The 19,114-nt window shown below is 43.2% G+C and overlaps 2 protein-coding genes across 2 annotated transcripts; one reads left to right on the plus strand and one right to left on the minus strand.

Moving 5' to 3' along the window:
• The first annotated feature begins 32 nt into the window (after positions 1 to 32).
• Positions 33 to 1,750, plus strand: chchd5 (coiled-coil-helix-coiled-coil-helix domain containing 5). The gene is made up of 4 exons (XM_076144191.1): positions 33 to 150; positions 680 to 820; positions 908 to 1,059; positions 1,355 to 1,750. Coding segments are annotated over exons 1-4 (324 nt in total). The 5' UTR covers positions 33 to 148; the 3' UTR covers positions 1,384 to 1,750.
• A 1,880-nt stretch (positions 1,751 to 3,630) lies between these two features.
• Positions 3,631 to 18,881, minus strand: lmx1al (LIM homeobox transcription factor 1, alpha-like). The gene is made up of 9 exons (XM_076144117.1): positions 18,447 to 18,881; positions 16,899 to 16,984; positions 15,724 to 15,913; positions 5,955 to 6,187; positions 5,088 to 5,251; positions 4,900 to 4,977; positions 4,697 to 4,817; positions 4,460 to 4,615; positions 3,631 to 3,788 (listed from the first exon to the last, which is right to left on the minus strand). The coding sequence occupies exons 1-9, from the start codon at positions 18,488 to 18,490 to the stop codon at positions 3,631 to 3,633; spliced, it is 1,230 nt and encodes a 409-aa protein (XP_076000232.1). The 5' UTR covers positions 18,491 to 18,881.
• Between the last annotated feature and the right edge of the window lie 233 nt (positions 18,882 to 19,114).

Genomic DNA, 19,114 nt, shown 5'->3' on the forward strand with positions numbered 1-19,114 from the left:
GCGTCATCTATTTTAATCCAATCAGGTGCCAGTAAGGCGTGTACGGTAGCAGCCGTCGCACAGCCTGATGGTTCCACATGCAGGGACGCCGCTGTTCTAACCTTGATTCTTCAGCTTCGCCGTCACACAACAAACCTTCTAGAACAACATGTAAGACACTTACAAACAGTTCTTATCAAAACTACATTTACTTTTTTATTTCTAGATAATGAAGAGTAGTCAGCAATCATACGTATATTGTATATACGTGTGATTCCCGTCCGCATCCTAAACATTTTTAATTAATTTCCACCATTAACCAAGAAATGTAGGAATGTGGTCGTATATTAATTTTTATTTAGAATTGTTACTGAGGTAACCCTAACCCTGAGGTAGTTAATTGCTTTTATTTTTAGCTAATGCAAGGACGCTCTTGCGTAATGTATTGAAGTTAATTTAAAGGGATTGAATTAATATAACGTTGGTCTTTTTGACATTTAAACTAAACAAGCTTCAGAGTCATCACATTGTGGACTGTGGGATATTGTAATGGACAATTTTTGTAATCACTAACTTATTGAAATTTACAAAAGTTATCACAAATGAAAACCTCATTAGTAGCAATGACTGATGGTTCACTGGACCTTAGTGGAATCAGGTGATTGCTGCATATGATTCTATCTGCTCTTTGACCTTGCAGGCAGGCTGCAATGGATATCGCGGCAAAGTATTGCCACAAAGAAATGGAGGAGTACGGCTCATGTGTGGCCTCCAACCCCTCAACATGGCAACACAAGTGTCATGAGCTGAAGATGAAGGTTGGAGAGTGCACATCCTCTCAGTGAGTTACTTGAACATTGCTTTCATTTGATTTCACTGAAGCATACTGAAGGCCGTACTTATGCCAGATTCCTGAATTTGATTGTAGTCCGGTGATCCAGACGATCAGACAGGGCTGTTCCAAGGAGTTTGCTGAGTTTGAGAGCTGCCTGAGAGAAAACCAGGAACAACCTACCTCCTGCTCACGTCATGTGACTCGCTTTCTTGCCTGTGCAGAAACGGTGGATCTCAGTGAAGTCGGTGAGCTGTTGCATGACATCAATCTTACCAGTTTATATTAATTTTCCTCATTTCAGCCTGACATATTTGGTTATTCTATGACTTCAGTGAAACACACAATACACTAGGCTTGATCAATATCCGTGTATCATGCTTTTGTAATGATCAACCAACATCGGGATACGAGTGTTGTCATTCAAAAGGGATTTGATTATTATTATTAATGATATTAATTATGATTTAACTATTAATCCACCGTCTTTGTGAGTTACTCCATCTGTGGTCAACATACTGATACGTTCCCTTTCTTCTCCAGCTCGGAATCCAGTACCTCAGCCTTCGTAGCATCGTGAGATTGTCCACTACCTCCAGAGCCCAGCTGTGTCTACACATAGGGGCTCGTTTTACATCTGAATCATGTTATGTACAGTAACGGCGTGAAAATCTGTATGTCTTGAGAAATGAGAGGATCATTTGTCAGTAAGACTAATTTCTGTATACAACAAAATGTAAGTAATACATGCTACTACACTGTGAGGATGTTACAGAATGCAACACTGACATGCTGTGGATATTTAATTACTGTGCCATTCCTTTACTCTTCATCAGTGTCTGTTAAATGGAAAAACAATTCAAATTTTTAGCAAGTCACTATATTCTCAACTGTTGCAACAATTTCATTAAAATTGATATCACACTTGTGTTACTCATCCAGTGTGGTCATCCTCTGTTGTTTTCTGTTCCTCCCACACTGGTTCTCCTGAGAATTTGGTCAAATATTAAACAGGAATGCATCTATCGCTCCCACACAACATCTCCTGCCTACTCAGGAACTGAGGAATAGGGAGTCTGGGAAGGAAGGAGAAGGAGTCGGCTGTGCACCTCTAATCAGCAGGACTACTGAGAGAGAGAGAGAGGGAGGATGCTGAGTTATGTGTCCTGTAACTACAAAGCAGAACAGACTTTCTCTGGTTCACTTATTAAAGCCTTGAAGGAGGTAATGGAGGGGAAAACATTAATCCATCCAAATGTAATATCTTCGGTTCATAGCGGACGTGAAGGCGACTAATGCGTTATCGTATATGTAAACGGGACAAAATAAAAGCGATGCGCTTCAAAGATGGAACCGCAGATTGTATTGAAGATACGGCAACATTACATTCAAAGCACATCACCTGGCAGTCACTGAACAAAAACATAAGATAGGAACTTGCCTAATACCACACAAATAAGTTACATTCACAAAAATATCACCGTAAAATGCCATGAGTCTGTATAGCATCACTGGTACCTAAAATGAAACAAGTATCCTAATCCTATTTTACCCTGCACCACAATCTGAGTGTGATCGTGATACTTTGTAACACCTTTCTGCAACGCTCGCTACGCAACTTCAGTTTGGAGGCTATTTTTAACCTACTTGGTGACACATAAATATCATGCTACAGTTTAAATACTTTTGATTATCACAGAAGAAGGTACAAAATATCTACCTAACAACATCAAATTTGAGATGTCCAGAAGAAAGAAATCATTACAGAAAGTGACTACAACAATTAATTGTAACACAGTCACACTCATTTACATTTGGAGCACATCCTCGTGTACCCAGTGTCCCAAGTTCGGGGTATTATAACTCTCTATAACTGTAGGTGTCAATTGCAGCACTGTTTTTAGTGGATACAGTATAAAAGAAAAGGGAAGGTCAAAACATCAATCCCTTACAACCCTGTGTCCGTCTCTTCAAATAACCCTGTGGTGATACTTAGATAGTTAAAAGTGTGATTGCTTTTTGGTCCACATTTTTCTCATTCAGTATAAGATAAGAGATTTGAATTAATTTATGAGGAGAGTTTGTAATCTGTTCTTTTGAAGTCACCGGGCAATCAAAACTGCATTTAATTCTGTCCTGCTTGTTGTCCTGAGTTGGTACTCAGGTTACATAAAGATACACACTAACCTGAGAGCAAAATTGTACTCCAATCCATACATATGGATACATACTGTATATGGTCCAGTCCTTCACACACAATAAGTAGTCACTAGTTCTGTCAAAACCTATGAAATATATTCATTTAATTTAGACCCTCAGCTGCTCACGTAACTTGCTACGACTTGAGTAAGATTAAGTCTAACTTGATCGATGAATCCACTTTCAACAACCAATTATGGCCTGTAATTTGTGATATTAGATTATACACAACTGTAACACATCAATATGTTTGATAAGTGTCTTTTGCGTGTCCATTTTTTAGGGAAAGTGCCATAAAAGTATGATTAGTTAATCATGACATAAATACAAGGTCCGTTTACATATCTTGGACCTTAACAGTGTCTATATTTTTCCAGCATGTGATTCTTATCTAGGAAAGATGACAGGACTTTATGTTTAACAGCTGTAAAGTGGTACTATAACTATGCCTGGTTTGAGATGATTATGGCCTGTGAGAAAAGGTCAGAAGTGTGTTTGGGAGGAGGCTGTTTGGTGGAGCATGATCCGACAGGCATGTTGATGGACAGACTCCATTAGCTGCATCTCTGAGAGGTGAAAGGTGGAGGAGGGGGAGGGGGAAGGGTGAGAGTTTATAGGGGTCAGGAGGTGAAGTAGGAGTTCTGCATGGAGTAGAGGCGGTCGATGGGGTTTCCCACACGTCCGGCCAGGAGACCGCCCTCCCCTGTCGCTAAGAGACAGTCACCAAGGTGACCAAGGCTTCCATCACTGTCCAGGTCATGGAATACTGTCTCTGTGTCTGCGGTGAAAAACAGAGTTTAGAGTTCAAGAAAGAACGTTTTATTTGACAAATATGTTTCATTATACAGTGAGTGTAAAGATGTTTAATATGCTTATTTACATTATTGTGTATTTTTTCTACACACTTAATATTAACACTTATCCACAATATATCACAAGTTTACAATTAAAATGCTTTAAAAGCAAACCCACAAAACGGAGTTTAGATGCCGTAATTCAAAGCTGCATTGATAAACGTTTGGCCACAAGGTGGCAGAAGAACCCCAAAGGAAACTGACTAACAGTTTTAACACATCATCATCTTACAGCAAAGATGGAGCAAGAGAGCGAGAGAGCGAGAGGGCGAGACCTCCATTCTCTCTCTCTCTCTCTCTCTCTCTCTCTCTCTCTCTCTGTCCGTTTCCCTGTGCCTCCTTTCTTCCCCTGTTCTGAGCAGATTGAGGTTCTTACCTCTACCTGTCCTCACACTGACAATTATTAAGCATCAGGGAATAATGTGACGAAATCAAACGCAATCAAGCAATCACACACTCTACTCAAAGACAAACGTGTGTGTGTGGGTGAAACAAATGTTCACCCCTGTATATATAAATGAACCATTACTGTCCACAGCTGGAAACAGGACTGATGACTCAGAGTGTAAGAAGACAATTTCCTTTAAACTCTTACCATATGCGTGGAGCTGCTCACTGCTTAGCTGGGGCGGTGTCAGCCCGTGTCGAAAGGCCTCTCCGCCGTAGATATTGGGGTCCAGAGCCAGAAGCTGCTGACGTGGCAATGACGGATATCCCAGGATCCCATCCATCCCATGGGTGCTGGAGCCGTCTGTATAGAGATGACAATCCCCTCAGTCACACTGCTTTTACTTCTGCGTCCTCATCATGCGTTAGTGCCTATGGTTCTTACCCTCACTGTCGTCGTTGCTCTGGCGGCCCCCTCTGCTCGGCCCTCTCCTGCTTCCTCCCAGCTGCTCTTGCTCCTGCTGCTGTTGCTGCTGTTGCTGCTGTCGACGAGCTATCTTCTTCATCTGACGAGCAAAAACACACACCGTCAATATGAAGAGGTCATGCGTTCATGCAGGAGGAAACACGTGCTTGCAGGACTCTTACCTTGGCCCTCTGGTTCTGAAACCAAACCTGCACGACTCGCACGGTCAGCCCAGTCTCAGCAGCCAGTGTCTCTCTCACCTGTAGTAAGAGATTGTCCCAAGTTCCTCAAGTACGTCTGTGTGCAATTTAATAATTTTGCAAACCGTATAAGTGCATAAGATTGATTATTTCCTGGCTGGTCTTCCTACCTTGCGGCAAGGCTTCGCAGACACTTCGAAGGAGGCCTTGAAAGCGCGGCGCTGCTGTGTGGTCAAGATGGTGCGTGGCCTTTTGGAGCGCTTGTGCTCCTTCCCTTCGTCACCACCCTTACCCCCACCCGAGCCTCCTCCGCCGTCCTCATCCTCGCTCTTCACTGAGTGCGGCGGACAGAGAATGGAACAGTCAGAAGTGTCACTATTTAATTTTTTATCAAAAATGAGGAGGAGATTATGGAACATAGATGAATAAGCCAAACAGCTGGGACAAAGTGAGGCAGGTAAGAAATGGAATGGAGCTGTCAAGGTGCCCTTGAGCACACTGGCTCCTAGTTCAGTTCAGCAGGGAATTACTCTAAGAAATACCATCTCAGGTGTCACTATGGCAGCATATTGTAAGTTTTTTATATAGAAAATTCCTAGAATGCAGTGAACACCTTCGCCCATATCTTTGCTCTTGTGGACCAAATTTTATTTATTACTGCAAAACATAATTATATACAGGCTCACAGGACATAACATAGGGAACATAGCACAGAAAGAACAAGTCACAGTCTTTTATATATATAGCGGCTTTGGTTAAAAATAGCTTCTATATTTTGTTATGCACTGGTATCAGATGTTCACTGAATCACTAACCTAATCACTATCTATACCCAAATTCACTCTATTGTCATTCCAAAACTACTAAGGCCCTTCAAACCCTTATTGCCCCTCTGTAGCTTGTCAGCCGTCTGCCTTGGAGGAATGTGATTGTACTGAATTGCATCCATAAGGAAATAAATGAGCTTGTGCTGAAAAAATGGCGAACATAAAATGATCTCAAGATTCAGTCCTGTGTCAGATCAGAGCTGTGGTTACCTGATTCGGTCGGCGTGGGGCTGATGGCGGCCAGCATTTCCCTCTCCTTCTCATAGTCCATACGACACAGCAGCTGGCCTTCCTTCAACACAAACTCATCACCTCTCTGCAGCCGGCGCTCACACTCACAGCAGCTGAAGCAGGCCAGGTGATACACCTGGCCCAGCACGCGCATTATCAGCTCAGAGCGTCCGATCACCTGCAGGCAAGCGTTGCACTTCCTCACAAACAGCCTGGAGGTGCACAGAGAGAATATGAGGGAGGGAGCGGGGGGTTACCCTTGCTAAGATACAAATATAAACTGTAAAACACACCGCATGGTCGGGAGATGCGCAGTGCAGCAAGAGAAAGGTGAGGTAATTAAAGATGGAAGTATAGACAAGGAGCTTTGTATCATTTACCCTCAGCTCCAATCATGCTGGAGATTAGCATAGTCTCTTAATTAAAGGTCGTATAAACATTACCCAATTCACAGAGCAACAAGGTGAACATCTGCTAACAGGAATTACAGTTGTCTGCATTTTTCTATTGTATTTCTTCTCCCACATGACAGCAGGGGGCAGTAGTTACTCACTGGTAAGGGAGCTGTGTGTTGTCAGTCTTTCTGATGGATTCCCCTAAATGTTGACCTCCATCTGATGGGGTAAAGTTCAGTCATATCCCACCCACAGTCTTAACGCACTGATTTAACGCCATGAATTAAGTTTACGTTCCACTTCAATACAGTCTCTGTCTCTGCTCCGCTGCTCTCCCCCATGACCATTTTTCCTCCCTTTGTCCCTCCATCTCTCCTCCTGTGAGAAGTTATAGCCCTCCAGTTTCTTCCCTGCCTCGCCATCTTCACATCCTTATTCCCATTCACAGCTCTTAAGTCTCTGCCATTAAATTCCTCTCAAATCCCTGCTCTCGCACTTGGTTCCCTCCCCCTCCCACCCCGGCATTTTCTGCCAGCATTCCCAGTTCTCCCTCACGGCCTCCCAGCCTGCCTCCCCAGTTCACTGAAACTAATAAAGACAGGATTAATTAGATTGTTGTTTAAACAGTGCGATGGCCAGACAGACGCTGTAAACTCATAACCAGGGATTGGGGATAGCATGGGGTTAATCTCTCTCCTCTCACTTATGGACACTAAAACACACATACATGCACAAACTTAGACACACACACACACACACACACACACACACACACACACACACACACACACACACACACACAAATACACGTGCATGAGCGAGCATGCACACACATTTGAAAACACACACACACACACACACACCAAGTATCAGTCTTCCAACTGTGGTACTGGTCAAGATGGTGGAGTTCATTACAATCGCAGCATCAGGAAAACCAACGTCGATGTGATGGATCACCAGATCATCACTCAAGAGGAGGATTTAAAGGGGTAAAAAAGAAAGAAGCTAGAAATTGCACCGCTTCATAACAAAAACCTGGACAAGAGGAGAGGCAGGATGAGAGGTGGGTGGACGGGGGGGGGGCGGGGGGAGGAAGGGACAAGGACAGCAGCGCTCCCTGACTGAGTGATAGGAAGGTGTTGCTGCCCAAGTCTGGAGTGCAAAGAAGGAGCCAGGTCTGCACATTAGAGCTCCTAATCTGTGATTCTGTCCCGAACGCAGCTGCTGCGGCTAATCTCTCTCAATCCATCTGCCAAACGCTCCCCAAATTCCCCAAATGACTGTATCACTTATTTAACATCATAATGCAAACACTAGACTCTCATCTAATATGTGGCATGTTGCATCTTAGACATATCTGAACCATAAAATGTCAACACATTTTCGGTCCCGCAAAGCAGAGTGATGTTGTAAAACGCTCACATCTGCAGAGGCACACACCCTAAAGACAGTGTAAAACGGAATCGCCACGGAATAGCTTGACACAAGAGTAATGATGTCGGTGGCCGGGTCCCCCTTTTCTAATCAGGGTGTACACAGCACGGCAGGAATTTACCAAACATGGCAAATGAAGGCAACTTGGGGCAACTGCCACAGAGGGGGGTCTGTAAGTAGATCAGTCTAATCCCCCTAATAGAAGTATCACTCACACTGGCCCTGACCAGGCTTATAGCAGCCAATAAATCACCACGGACGTAATGGTTGAACCCCTCACAGCTCAGATCAGCAGGAGTAAGGCACATTCTTATGAGTATACTCACTAATATATCTGAAGTTAACTTGGAATCTCTTGTACTGATCTGTTTTGATGCTGGGCACGATGAAATGATCACGTTTGTCTCCGTTTACTAATTTTTTAAACTTAAATTCTACATCTAAAAGGTCACAGGCCTACACGCTGATGTCCGTATCGAAATTCTGTGTATGAAAATACGAATTAAGGAGATTAAGATGATTCAGATTTTGATGGAGCGTCTGAAGCGTGTTGACTTTAAGCATGAGATGCAGGCAAAGAGTTGAATCTGTGTATTTTAATTTCACTTCATTGAATTAGTGATTTACAATAGTGAAGAAACAGCCGCATCCACTGAGGAGACACAGATTTATGCTCCCACACTTAAAACTGAAACAAATGACAACAACACCTAAAATGGGACCTCGGGTATCACTCAATCCTGTCAGACGCCTGATTTCACAGCTTGTTCATTTTTGATTTCAATTGCTTTTAAAGGTAAACTGCAGAATATCTTTGATGTGAAGTTTGCCGAGTACTTTTATTGCATCTAATCAGATTTTATTGCTGCTGCTGTTTGTTTTTTCACTCTCCTCCTCATTGGTCTTCAGAGATTAGATAAAGGTTGATGAGGATGAGGAGCGAGTGACGGACAACACCTCAGGAATCTCCGCTGAAGGTGAGTTTATTTTCACTGCCCTTGGCTTCCACAGAGGTCAGTGAGGTCACAGCTAACTACACGCCTGCAGATTATGAGATCAAAGGTAGTGAGGAAGAAGAAAAGGTGATCGAAGCACTGGGTGGGTGAAATCGGCCCTTTATTGTTGTGTATTGTTGATCTTATTTCCAAACAGGATAACAGACTCTTCGTCGTCTGCCTGAGCTGAGGGTTATGCGTCGTTGCTTTGCCTGTGAGCTCTTACAAGCTCGACAATGTCTGGCCGGCTGCACATCATTTCATAAATATGCATGTGTCTCAGAGCAATTACAGTTGTTGTGCTTGCTTTCATAATTGATGCATATTTATGTTGGTGAGGGTTTGCTCATCCCGACTGCAGGTTTGGTGTGAATCCTCTTTAGTATCAGTTGCTTTGGATCGTTTGTCTGCATGCAAGACCAGGATTCAAACCTGATCAAATTTAAGATTCACCGTGAACTGCAACACGTGAAGATCCACCACTGCTGCTCATTGTGATTCCAAAACGTATGTTAAGACGTGTCTGCGTCATATGGTACGTGGAGGTACATTTCCAGATGACCACATGTATTGAAAATGTAAACGTATCCAGCAAATTCATGTTCATGGGATATGAAAAGTACGAATGATATGCAACTGTCTTACTTTTAAGTTGTATTCTGTTTAGTATCCATTTCTTAGATGTGTGTGCATGTGTGTGTGTGTGTGAGTGTGTGTGCGCACTTGCGGCGGATATTGCTCTGTGAAGCAAAATGGCTCAGAGCCAGGGTTCAGTAATCACATCATCTCCTTTTATTAAATCTCCCTGCACTGCTTCTGTGTTATTAAAATCTCCCAGCATTCCCCACGATACTCGCTACCCCTGCCACCGCTCACTCACACTCACACACACACACGCACACGCACACGCACACAAGCACACACACACGCGCACACGTGCACACACACCCACACACACACACACACACACGTATGTATGTCATTCATACATATACAGTCACACGCAAACACACAAACAGACACACACACACACACACACACACACACACACACACACACACACACACACACACATGGGTATACATCCAGCCACATGCACACATAAACACAAATATGCACAGTATGTGTAAACACAGATAAGGTGCCTGGGTACAAACATCAATAAAACACTGACAGATGCTGCCATTTCTGCACCGTATACGCGCACGCATCAATAAACCAGCATCATGAACAATCTTTCTTAATGTGTGCTCTCCAAAATTTGCAAAAAAGCCTCATATAACTTTAAAAACTAAAGTTGTGCTGTTATCTAATGGCCACGAGATCCTCAAACGTATGGAATACAGATTTTGGAGCGTCGCCCCTCAGTCAGTCTCACAGTGATACAGTTACACACAGGACCAGATGAGGACCACTACATGAGAGCAGCACTGGGAGACTCAAGTCTTTTGTGACAGCCTATAATATTACGAGACCAAATGTAATGTTCCCGCATAGACTAACAACTAAAAACCTGCATGACGTGTATGGTTTGCATGATGTGTGTGTGTGTGGGTGTGTGTGTGTGAGATCTACACCTGATGCTACCAAGAATGAATGCTATGCGTGAGGATATGGATGAGGGTGTGTGTTTGTGTGTGTGCGCGCGCGTGTGTGTGTGTGCGTGTGCGTGTGTTAGTTTAGATAAAACAGTTAATCCCCAGGCCACCAGAACGCAATATCCTGTCTGCCCGTTTCTCATTTCCTGTCTCTCTCTGGCGGAGCGGGAAGCAGCGGGGAGGGGGCGGCGGGGGACAGCGGGACCCGTTGCCCCAGAAACAGGAGATGCAGCCAGTCGATTTGAGAAAGTCTACGCCGTTCTCCCTATCTCTCCCTCTCTGGTGCGACCCCCTATTCTCTCCTCCTTTTTTTCTTCCTCCCTCTCTCCTTTTATTATCTCAGATTTAATAAAGCCAAGGCGAGCAGCTTGTTCTGCCATGAAACATTTATTAGCTGTCTGTTATAAAATTGTTGTGGGGGAGGAAAGATGATGGGGTCTCATCTCACATTATGCAAAAACAGTGGCAATAATACACCCCCCCCACCCCCCCATACACAAACACACACTCACACGTCTGCCCCTCTCTGCTCCCTTTCCCAAAATTCACCCACCCTTGATCTTAACCGTCTTCATCCCATCTCAAACTCCTTCCTTTCATCTCCATCTTCTCTAATTTAGAACTTCAACTCTTTCGCTGCTTTTTCCGGATGTCATCTCGGAAAACAAAAACTCTCCCCTTCCAGACTTTCCATGCCTCTTACACCACCCACCCATCATCATGTTGAGTGGGGCGACTCTGAGTGGCACCCTGTGTTTGATTTTTGTGTGAGCCAATATAGTGCCTGATTTCTGGTTCCAATACAAAAAAATGTTAATAAAAAAAAGCAAACACTATAAAATGCTCTGTTAAACATTTCCTTTACCCAATATGAAGCAATATTGGATTTAAGGGTTGATTGATAAGTTCTGAGCCTCACATCAACCATAAAGGCTTGCAGGTGTTCTTTCCTACTCAATACACTTTTGTCAAAAATGTGATGTTATTTTCATGGCTGTCAAAAAAGAAATCCTCTGTGGTTTCAGCTGAAGCTCATTTCATGTTTTGGAAGGGAGAAAGTCAAAAGTGACATCTCAGATGAGCAAGGCGTGAAAGTCAAATCATGGCGAGCAGACTGCATGATCGCCGCACATTTGCCTGCTCCTACTTCAACTTCTTGTACAACTGAAGGACCCTTGAACGCCTCTTGAACATGTAAATTAGAATCACTTAAGTCTATGGCGACCTTTGATGTGCAAAGATCCTAAAGCATTGTGCTGCTTCCACAAAAAAAGGATCAGAATTTATCAATCAACATGTGTTCAAGACAAGCAAACAAGTCCACACATACAGCTCAGCCCCTGGTCTATACAGGCAACAATCTTAATTGTCAAAGTGTTTCCAGTAAATGTGATTCATTATCGTGTCCGTAATGTATCAGTCTGAGGCCTGATTGCGTCTCTGAGCTTGTTGTCCCCCTGATGTGTCGTTGCATAATTGTCTCTAACAGCATTTCCCTGCAGCCCATGTGTCAGGCCTGTCCTCACATGACAGCCAGAGAACACGGGGTAATTAGCACTGTACCCAATCAACCCCCCAAACACACACACACACACACACACACACACACACACACACACACACACACACACACACACACACACACGCGTGCACAGTCCTCCTCCTACCCCCATCCCAAGACACAAAGCGGTGCTGAGAAGAGCGGGGGGCGATTAAGAGAAAACAAGGGATAAACGGAGAGATAAACTGATTGGTGTCATCGCTGCTATCAATCTCAACGAGAAGGAAATGAGGTTTGGAATAGAGAAATATTATTACAAAGCAGACAGTGATGAACGAGGTAATGGGGAGAGAGATAGAGAGAGGAGCGGCGGGCGGGGGTGGCGGGGCGGGGTGGGGCTGTGTCAAGGAAAAGAGGGGTAAAAAGATGCAATCTCTGTCCGCCGTCTGTGATCCAGAGCAGCAGGACCCAGCCTTTCACTCTCGCAGGCCCTAAAGTTACTCAGTCAGCAAAGGGAGAGAGTCCATAACTCCTGCTCGGCCTGCAGACAGAGGGGCTGTAATCCCAGACGTAGTCTCGGTGCCCTCCACCCCACAGAGTGATGTATTAAACCTGAGGTTTAGTGAATATCCACCCCGGTGACCTGGCTCACACAGTGCTGAAGTGCCTTTATGGGGCTTACAAGGGCGCAGTCAGGCCCCGCACAGCCGGCCTGCCCTCCATGCTGTCTGGGCTCAGCACTGTTGACCGCGAACAACAACCTGGCCGTGAACCATAATGTGTTTTGGACGCTGAGGCTGGCAGATCTTACTCAGGTTTGTTTGCAACCGTTTTCTATGTGTTCTTTTGAATAACAAAGAGATTTAAACATTCCGAAAAGCATTTTTGGAGACAGTTCATCATGCACTCAAAACACAAGGTTTCGTCCAGATATGCAACCATTTTGATTAAACAATCCCATGATTTTGTCACAGAAAAATATTCTCTTTCCAATTTTGTCTCATTTTTGTCTTCCGCTTCATATGTCGTTAGAGGTTTTAAACACTATTTTACATCTCAATTGCTATTTTTTTCAGGCATTCATTACATCCCAATAGTCCTTTACAGTGGAGTCTAATGGAATCTTTCTTGGCTCAATACTCCAAAGTCCATCTGTTTCCTAACAGAGCAACATACCACTTTTTTAAGGTTTCAAAACAAAAATAAATCCACAAGAAAAATCCACAAGATGCACTTTGAGTGAGTTTATTGTGTCTAAATCCCCTCATTTGCATAGCAGATTAAGAGCTGGGAAAGTGAAGAGTGAAGGTGTTCCTGCTGTATTTTTGACATATACAATGTGAGTGGAGGGGTGATCACTTCTTTATTCCCTGAAGCTTCAGGAATTCAAAAGAGTTAAGAATTCTACCACAGGCTTAAATATTTGGATGACAGCTCCTCAATCCGTCTGAAATACCATATGTTGGGAACTTAGTGAAGAAGCCGGGGATAGAATTTCAACGATCTAATATCTACTTTATATTTGAACTATTTCAAAGGAAAAATATCATATATTACAGAAGCGTTTAACAAATAATCATTAACAAATTAAACCAAATGCTGGATCAACTTTTGCCCTGGAGCTGTGATGGGGGGGAGGGGTCGCATTTCGAAATTTCATTTGTTTTCTCATTTAAGCTGGTATACATTTACATATGTTTACTCTTTCACCTTCACACATTGGTGAAGGTAATTATCAAAGTATCTTACATTTCCCATCTATCACATGTTGCGTTGTAGCATATTCTAGTTGGAACGTATTTTATAAAGGTAAATAATAATCAAACGTTGTCAAACACAGGCCGGGGGAACCATACCATTATTATTAGCATAGCGTGGCCTTTAACTTATGATGAGGGGGCGTCAGGGAGGAGAACGCTGCCTGTGCGAGTGTGTGTTGGGTGATGTCATCAAAGCAAAGGATAAATCTAAAAATATTTGGTTAAGTCAGAGATATGGCATGAGGGAGGCATGGAGAAGACTGTCGGATTCAAGCTTTCACAGCCTGCTCCATCCAGGCATTCTGCAAAATGTGCTGCCGTAATTAAATGTATTTATTGCCTGACATGAAAAGACAGATCACAGGAACGTACAGTTGTGCCTCTGCCTCCTTTAACCACCAACAAATTCCTCCAAAATTCTTATGCACGGTCCCAAATACTTGGACATGCTTATCTGTTGCAATGCACACACCTGCTGTAGACGGTGTGTGTGTGTGTGTTGTGTTGTGGAGTGTAAGGCGCTGATGGACAGACTGCAGCGAACACAAGGAGACATTGTTGCTGATCTGCTGAAGGTCACAGGCGGAGTTGTGTGCCAAGTCTGGCACCAAATCGCGCAGCAAGGCAGCGATCCATATGCAATGTATAGGCGACTAAATCAACACCATGGTGAATGAGCCTCCGACTGTTAATTTGGATGTACAATTATAGACATTACACGAGCCGAGCAAATACGCTTTTTCACTCCGTCAGTGAAAATGGAGCCAGGGCTTCATTTATGATAGGCTACTGCTTTCTGCTTTCCCACTCATTTTTCTACATAAACGTCACACAATGGGGCTTTCACCAGCCAGTCTCTCTCTCTTTCTCTCTCCCCCCCTCTCTCTCTCTCCTCCTCTCTCTCTCCTGCAGATGTCAGGTACAGTGGGGGAGTCTGTGCTGCTGGATGCCGTCTGACACTTTTCAAAACAACGATAACAAGCTGCAGGCTCGTCCTTCAGCCGTCTACACTCCTCGAGCTCCATCACAGGCACACACCCACTGACCACGGCACACACACACACACTCAACAACCAAAACAAATAATGCACACACACTCACAAAGGGCCTGGAGCCTCACCACTCACCAATAAGTTGGATCAACATCTCCACAAAGGATGATCATTACAAGTTATCTACAGAAGTATGGATTTACTGCTGAGTTGCTCTATTACACTCAGTGGCCACTTTATTAGACCCACCTGTACAATCCAATGCAACCAGAAGCATGAAATCAATAAAAATCCATGGCATTTGGTGGTATGTTGTATTTGGATTGGATTTTACCCAGCGACAAGGATTTGACTGTTTCATTATAATGCAACGTCACACAACAACACCACCAGCTACGGCTGCAGCAACAAACACAGAGTTCAATCTCTGCACATCAACAAGAGCTGGACGTTATAAGCTTCATAAAGACAGATCTGATCACAGGGTGGTACTGGGCTGCACCCCAGTGAACAGGTGCACCAGTATGAACCAGAAACTCAACACGGATTGTTCGGTCCAGCCCTTTATATGTGTATTAGTCCATTCTGGGAAATTCTACTATACAAATTATTAACACTTATCTCACTTACTTAACTCAACCTTTTCCGTTGCAGCATGCTCCTCATATTAGACAGTATTTGCAGCATCAACCCTGTAATAATTCCAAATATTCCTCTAGATCCGCTCCCACGCTGTCTGACAGCTCTGGATGCTGGATGTTCATATGACAGATGCAGGATTCATCTTCAGGAGAAGATGAGTGCCTTGATTTCAGCCTCATGCACTTAGTTCCAATCCTGACCACAGTTTTTAAAAGGAATTCCTGTATATTGGCAATAATCTTTCTTGTAATGATAGTATTTATTTTGGATATGACTTGAAATTACTATTTTCCAGATACCAGTATGAATAAATATAGTTATGGATACTAGTAACTTATACTTGATAGAAGAATTTGAGGACTTCTCCCTCTGCCGTGTCCACCTGTGCCCCCTAGTGTGTGTGTGTGTGTGTGTGTGTGTGTGTGTCTTACTTCTCATAGTCGTGCTTGCAGTAGAGCAGCCGGTCCCTGCAGTAACAGGTCCCGGTGAGGGCGCTCAGGCACACGGCGCACTTGACGCAGGTTTCGTGCCAGGAGCGCTCGTTTACGCGCAGCAGGAAGCGGTCCGCGATGGGAGACTCGCAGCCCGCACATACTTCCCCGCCGCCCCGGAACTCCGCTCCTGTACCGGGCGACAAAAGGGAGGAAAAACCGCGGTGACACAAAAGTTAAACGCGGGAGGAAGCGGCGATCAGGCGGCGGAATGCGGCACCACTCCCGCGCCGTTGCCGCGTCCGCCGGGCTCGCGTTAAGAAGACCCGAGGCGGCAATTTACCACATCCCGGTGTGTATGGAAGAGGCCTTTATTCAGTCTATCGATCTGTTTCATTCTATTGCACTGAGCACGAATGAAAACATAAACTGACGACAAAGACCAAATGAATTTAGATAAATAATGATATAGTAAACAAAAATATCGTTTCATTTCTTGTTTCTGTGTAAATGATAATATCAACTAAAAAAAGAAATCGATGAAAGATCAATATCTAAATTGAAAGTTTGGGAGAATATATTAAGTATTTTCCCGGACAGGCGTTGCTAGGAGACATATTTGGCAGGATTGAAGTTTATTCCCGAATATTCTGGAATCTTCTGAAGTCACTTGGTTCCCGTCAATTCTCACACCGTCACTTTACCCTTTACAAATAACTGTAATCTTCATAAAGTCATTTTCTCTGTGACTCTCCGTGACACTCTTCCAGTCTGACTCTGACTTGAGACTCGGAGGCCTTCTAGTCATTTTGACCTTTTAAATGTATTTTTCTCTCCTTGTGTCTCTGTTACGTCACCCTCGGTTCTGTATTGTAGCTGTAATATTTTAATCACATCAGCGTTATTATTCACAAATTGTTTTATAATCAGCTGTGACTTTATCACTGATATATCATATAGATTTGTATTATTGACAACAAATATGAGCTTTATTGCAACACAGATCTGCAATATATTGAGGGAAAAAATAATTTTCGACCTTTTATTTCTGTCTGGACCGTCTTGTCATCAGCACACACACACTCACACACACACACACACACACACACACACACACACACACACACACACACACACACACACACACCCTCTCTCTCTCACACACACACACTGACCGAAAGGCGTAGAGGATGGAGTCTGCTGCAGACAGGACTGACTCTCCTCTGTCTTCATCCCGTCTCTCCTTCCCTCGGTGTGATCGCTGCAAAACAACAACACAGCACATTAGATCACAGGTTAAATCTTCATCTTCATCATCTTCATCGTCTTCGTCATCATCATCATCAGCATCTTCATCATTTCATCATCATCATCATCATCATCATCATCATCATCATCATCATGATTATCATCACACACACACACACACACACACACACACACACACTTTGAGAGCTTGGTAGGAGTTACAAAGCGAGAGGAAAAAAATGAAAAAGTCATAATAAAATCCAAAAATAGTTTTCTTTATTGTTGTGGTTTTAGGGCCTAAATATTGTCTGCTGGTTTTTAAAATTCGGGGTATTTGAACAAATGTATAAATTGATAAATAGAAAAAAGTCCATAAATAAATCCATTTTATTCCATTTACGATCATTTCCCTTTTTGTGTCACTTTAGCTCCATGCAGCTTTCAACAACATGTTCCTATATTGACATCATCATATCAACTATAAAGCTGTTTCATATTATTTCATAATTGTAGTTTTTTATTCCAACAAGGTTCAATTCAAGTTTCAGTCTTCAAAGACGTAAACGTAAATTTTAGCTCCAACAACAATCTGCATAAAAATCGATATTACCAGATATTAGTCATCACCTCCTGATATTAAAGTATGAACTGACTTAGCAATTTTATTTATTGTAATATTATCTATTTGGACAGGATATTAAACAATTAGCGCGGTGATATTTGCGGCACATTGTTGTAATGTTATTAGTGTTATATCAGCGAGGCCTCATTTAAACCAATACACATAAAACACCAGATTAAATATCAGCTAATTGCCGCATTGCCACAAGAAAATCAAATTATGAAATAAAGCGACTGAAACATGTAAACACGTCTAAGTTGATTAGATTCCGAGCTGATTGCGGCTTTCACGCGTTATTGTCATATTTGTGAGACTGACGGCCTCATTTTGACGGCGATTACTGTGGATAAATGAAAGTTGATTGAACTTTGCTGCGGGTCGCGTGGAGCCAAAGGTGCAATTAAGGGAAATATGATGTCACCGATTGTGAGCTGGAGAGAAAACAAGCTGGAAGCAAACAAATCAAGTGTCAAGGACGCGGCGTGAAGGAGGAAGATGAGAAGAAAGAGAAACGTGTTTACAGACAATCAGCAGCAAATATAATATAAATAAAAAAAATGTAAATCAGGAAAATTTTGAGCTTCTCTGTGCAATATTTCATTTCTATTCAACAGATGATTAGATCTGATTTGTTGATCAGCCAGTTTAAGATCATTTTTTAATAAATCTGATCATATTAACAAATCAGAATCAAGAAATCATCACATTTTCTTCACCTGCAGCTTTTAGGTTACAAATGAAAAAAGCAAACCGCCAAATCAGGCATCGATACTGATCAGGCATGGATACTGATCAGGCATCGATCCGTCTCCATTCACAGAGACAAACCTGCTCCTCAGCTGTGGCTCCGTACCTTGAGGTGAAACACACTCCTGTCGAGATCTCCGTTGGCAACATTAAAAACTGGAGAAACTTTTTCGGCCCGTAAATGAAGTGACGTCGAGCTGCGGATCTCACAGTCCGGACGGTAAGAATCCAAACACCATCATGACCCCAAAACTCTCTGCTTCTATTGTCCCGCTCCGCCTGTTCTGCTCGCCGGGCTCGTCTTTGCGCTCCGACTCGGTTTGTGCGTAAAAAAGGCGCAGAGGGAGGAGATGGACAGGCACGGGGAGGGTGTGTGTGTGTATGTGTATGTGTGTGTGTGTGCGTGTGTGGTGGATGATGAGAGAAGATGAGCGATGATGCAGCCTATTGAAAACTCCTGTGAGATGCGATGATCTTCTTCAAGGTTGGAGGATGAGGAGACCTGCGCAGGTGACAGAAGCGACCAGACACTAAACATCTTCATCCACTTTACAAACTACCTGACTGAGTCTCACGAAAGGCACGATTAAATATTTTTTGACCGATTCTGATGAAATATGGTGACATGAACAAAGACCAATCAAGATGATAGATCAGTCAGATCCACACAGAACATTACAACATGTTGCCTCGGTTTATTATCAATGAAATAAACTCCAAATAGAAAAGCTCGAGACTGGAACACATCATGTCAAGTCTTCGATCAAAATACAG

Source organism: Genypterus blacodes, unplaced genomic scaffold (genome assembly GCF_046128005.1).
Source record: "Genypterus blacodes isolate CSIRO-AG114 ecotype Tasmania unplaced genomic scaffold, CSIRO-AGI_Gbla_v1 ptg000028l_1, whole genome shotgun sequence".
Classification (NCBI taxonomy): Eukaryota; Metazoa; Chordata; class Actinopteri; order Ophidiiformes; family Ophidiidae; genus Genypterus; species Genypterus blacodes.

Bases quoted from the DNA above. Each gene is read 5' to 3' on its own strand.
- chchd5 (XM_076144191.1), top strand. The intron at 821-907 runs GTGAGTTACTTG...ATTTGATTGTAG, and splicing joins GGAGAGTGCACATCCTCTCA to TCCGGTGATCCAGACGATCA. The intron at 1,060-1,354 runs GTGAGCTGTTGC...TTTCTTCTCCAG, and splicing joins GGTGGATCTCAGTGAAGTCG to CTCGGAATCCAGTACCTCAG.
- lmx1al (XM_076144117.1), bottom strand. From the start codon at position 18,490: ATGTTGCCAACGGAGATCTCGACAGGAGTGTGTTTCACCTCAAG. The intron at 4,818-4,899 runs GTAAGAGTCCTG...TTTGCTCGTCAG, and splicing joins TTCAGAACCAGAGGGCCAAG to ATGAAGAAGATAGCTCGTCG. The intron at 4,616-4,696 runs GTAAGAACCATA...ATCTCTATACAG, and splicing joins GAGCAACGACGACAGTGAGG to ACGGCTCCAGCACCCATGGG.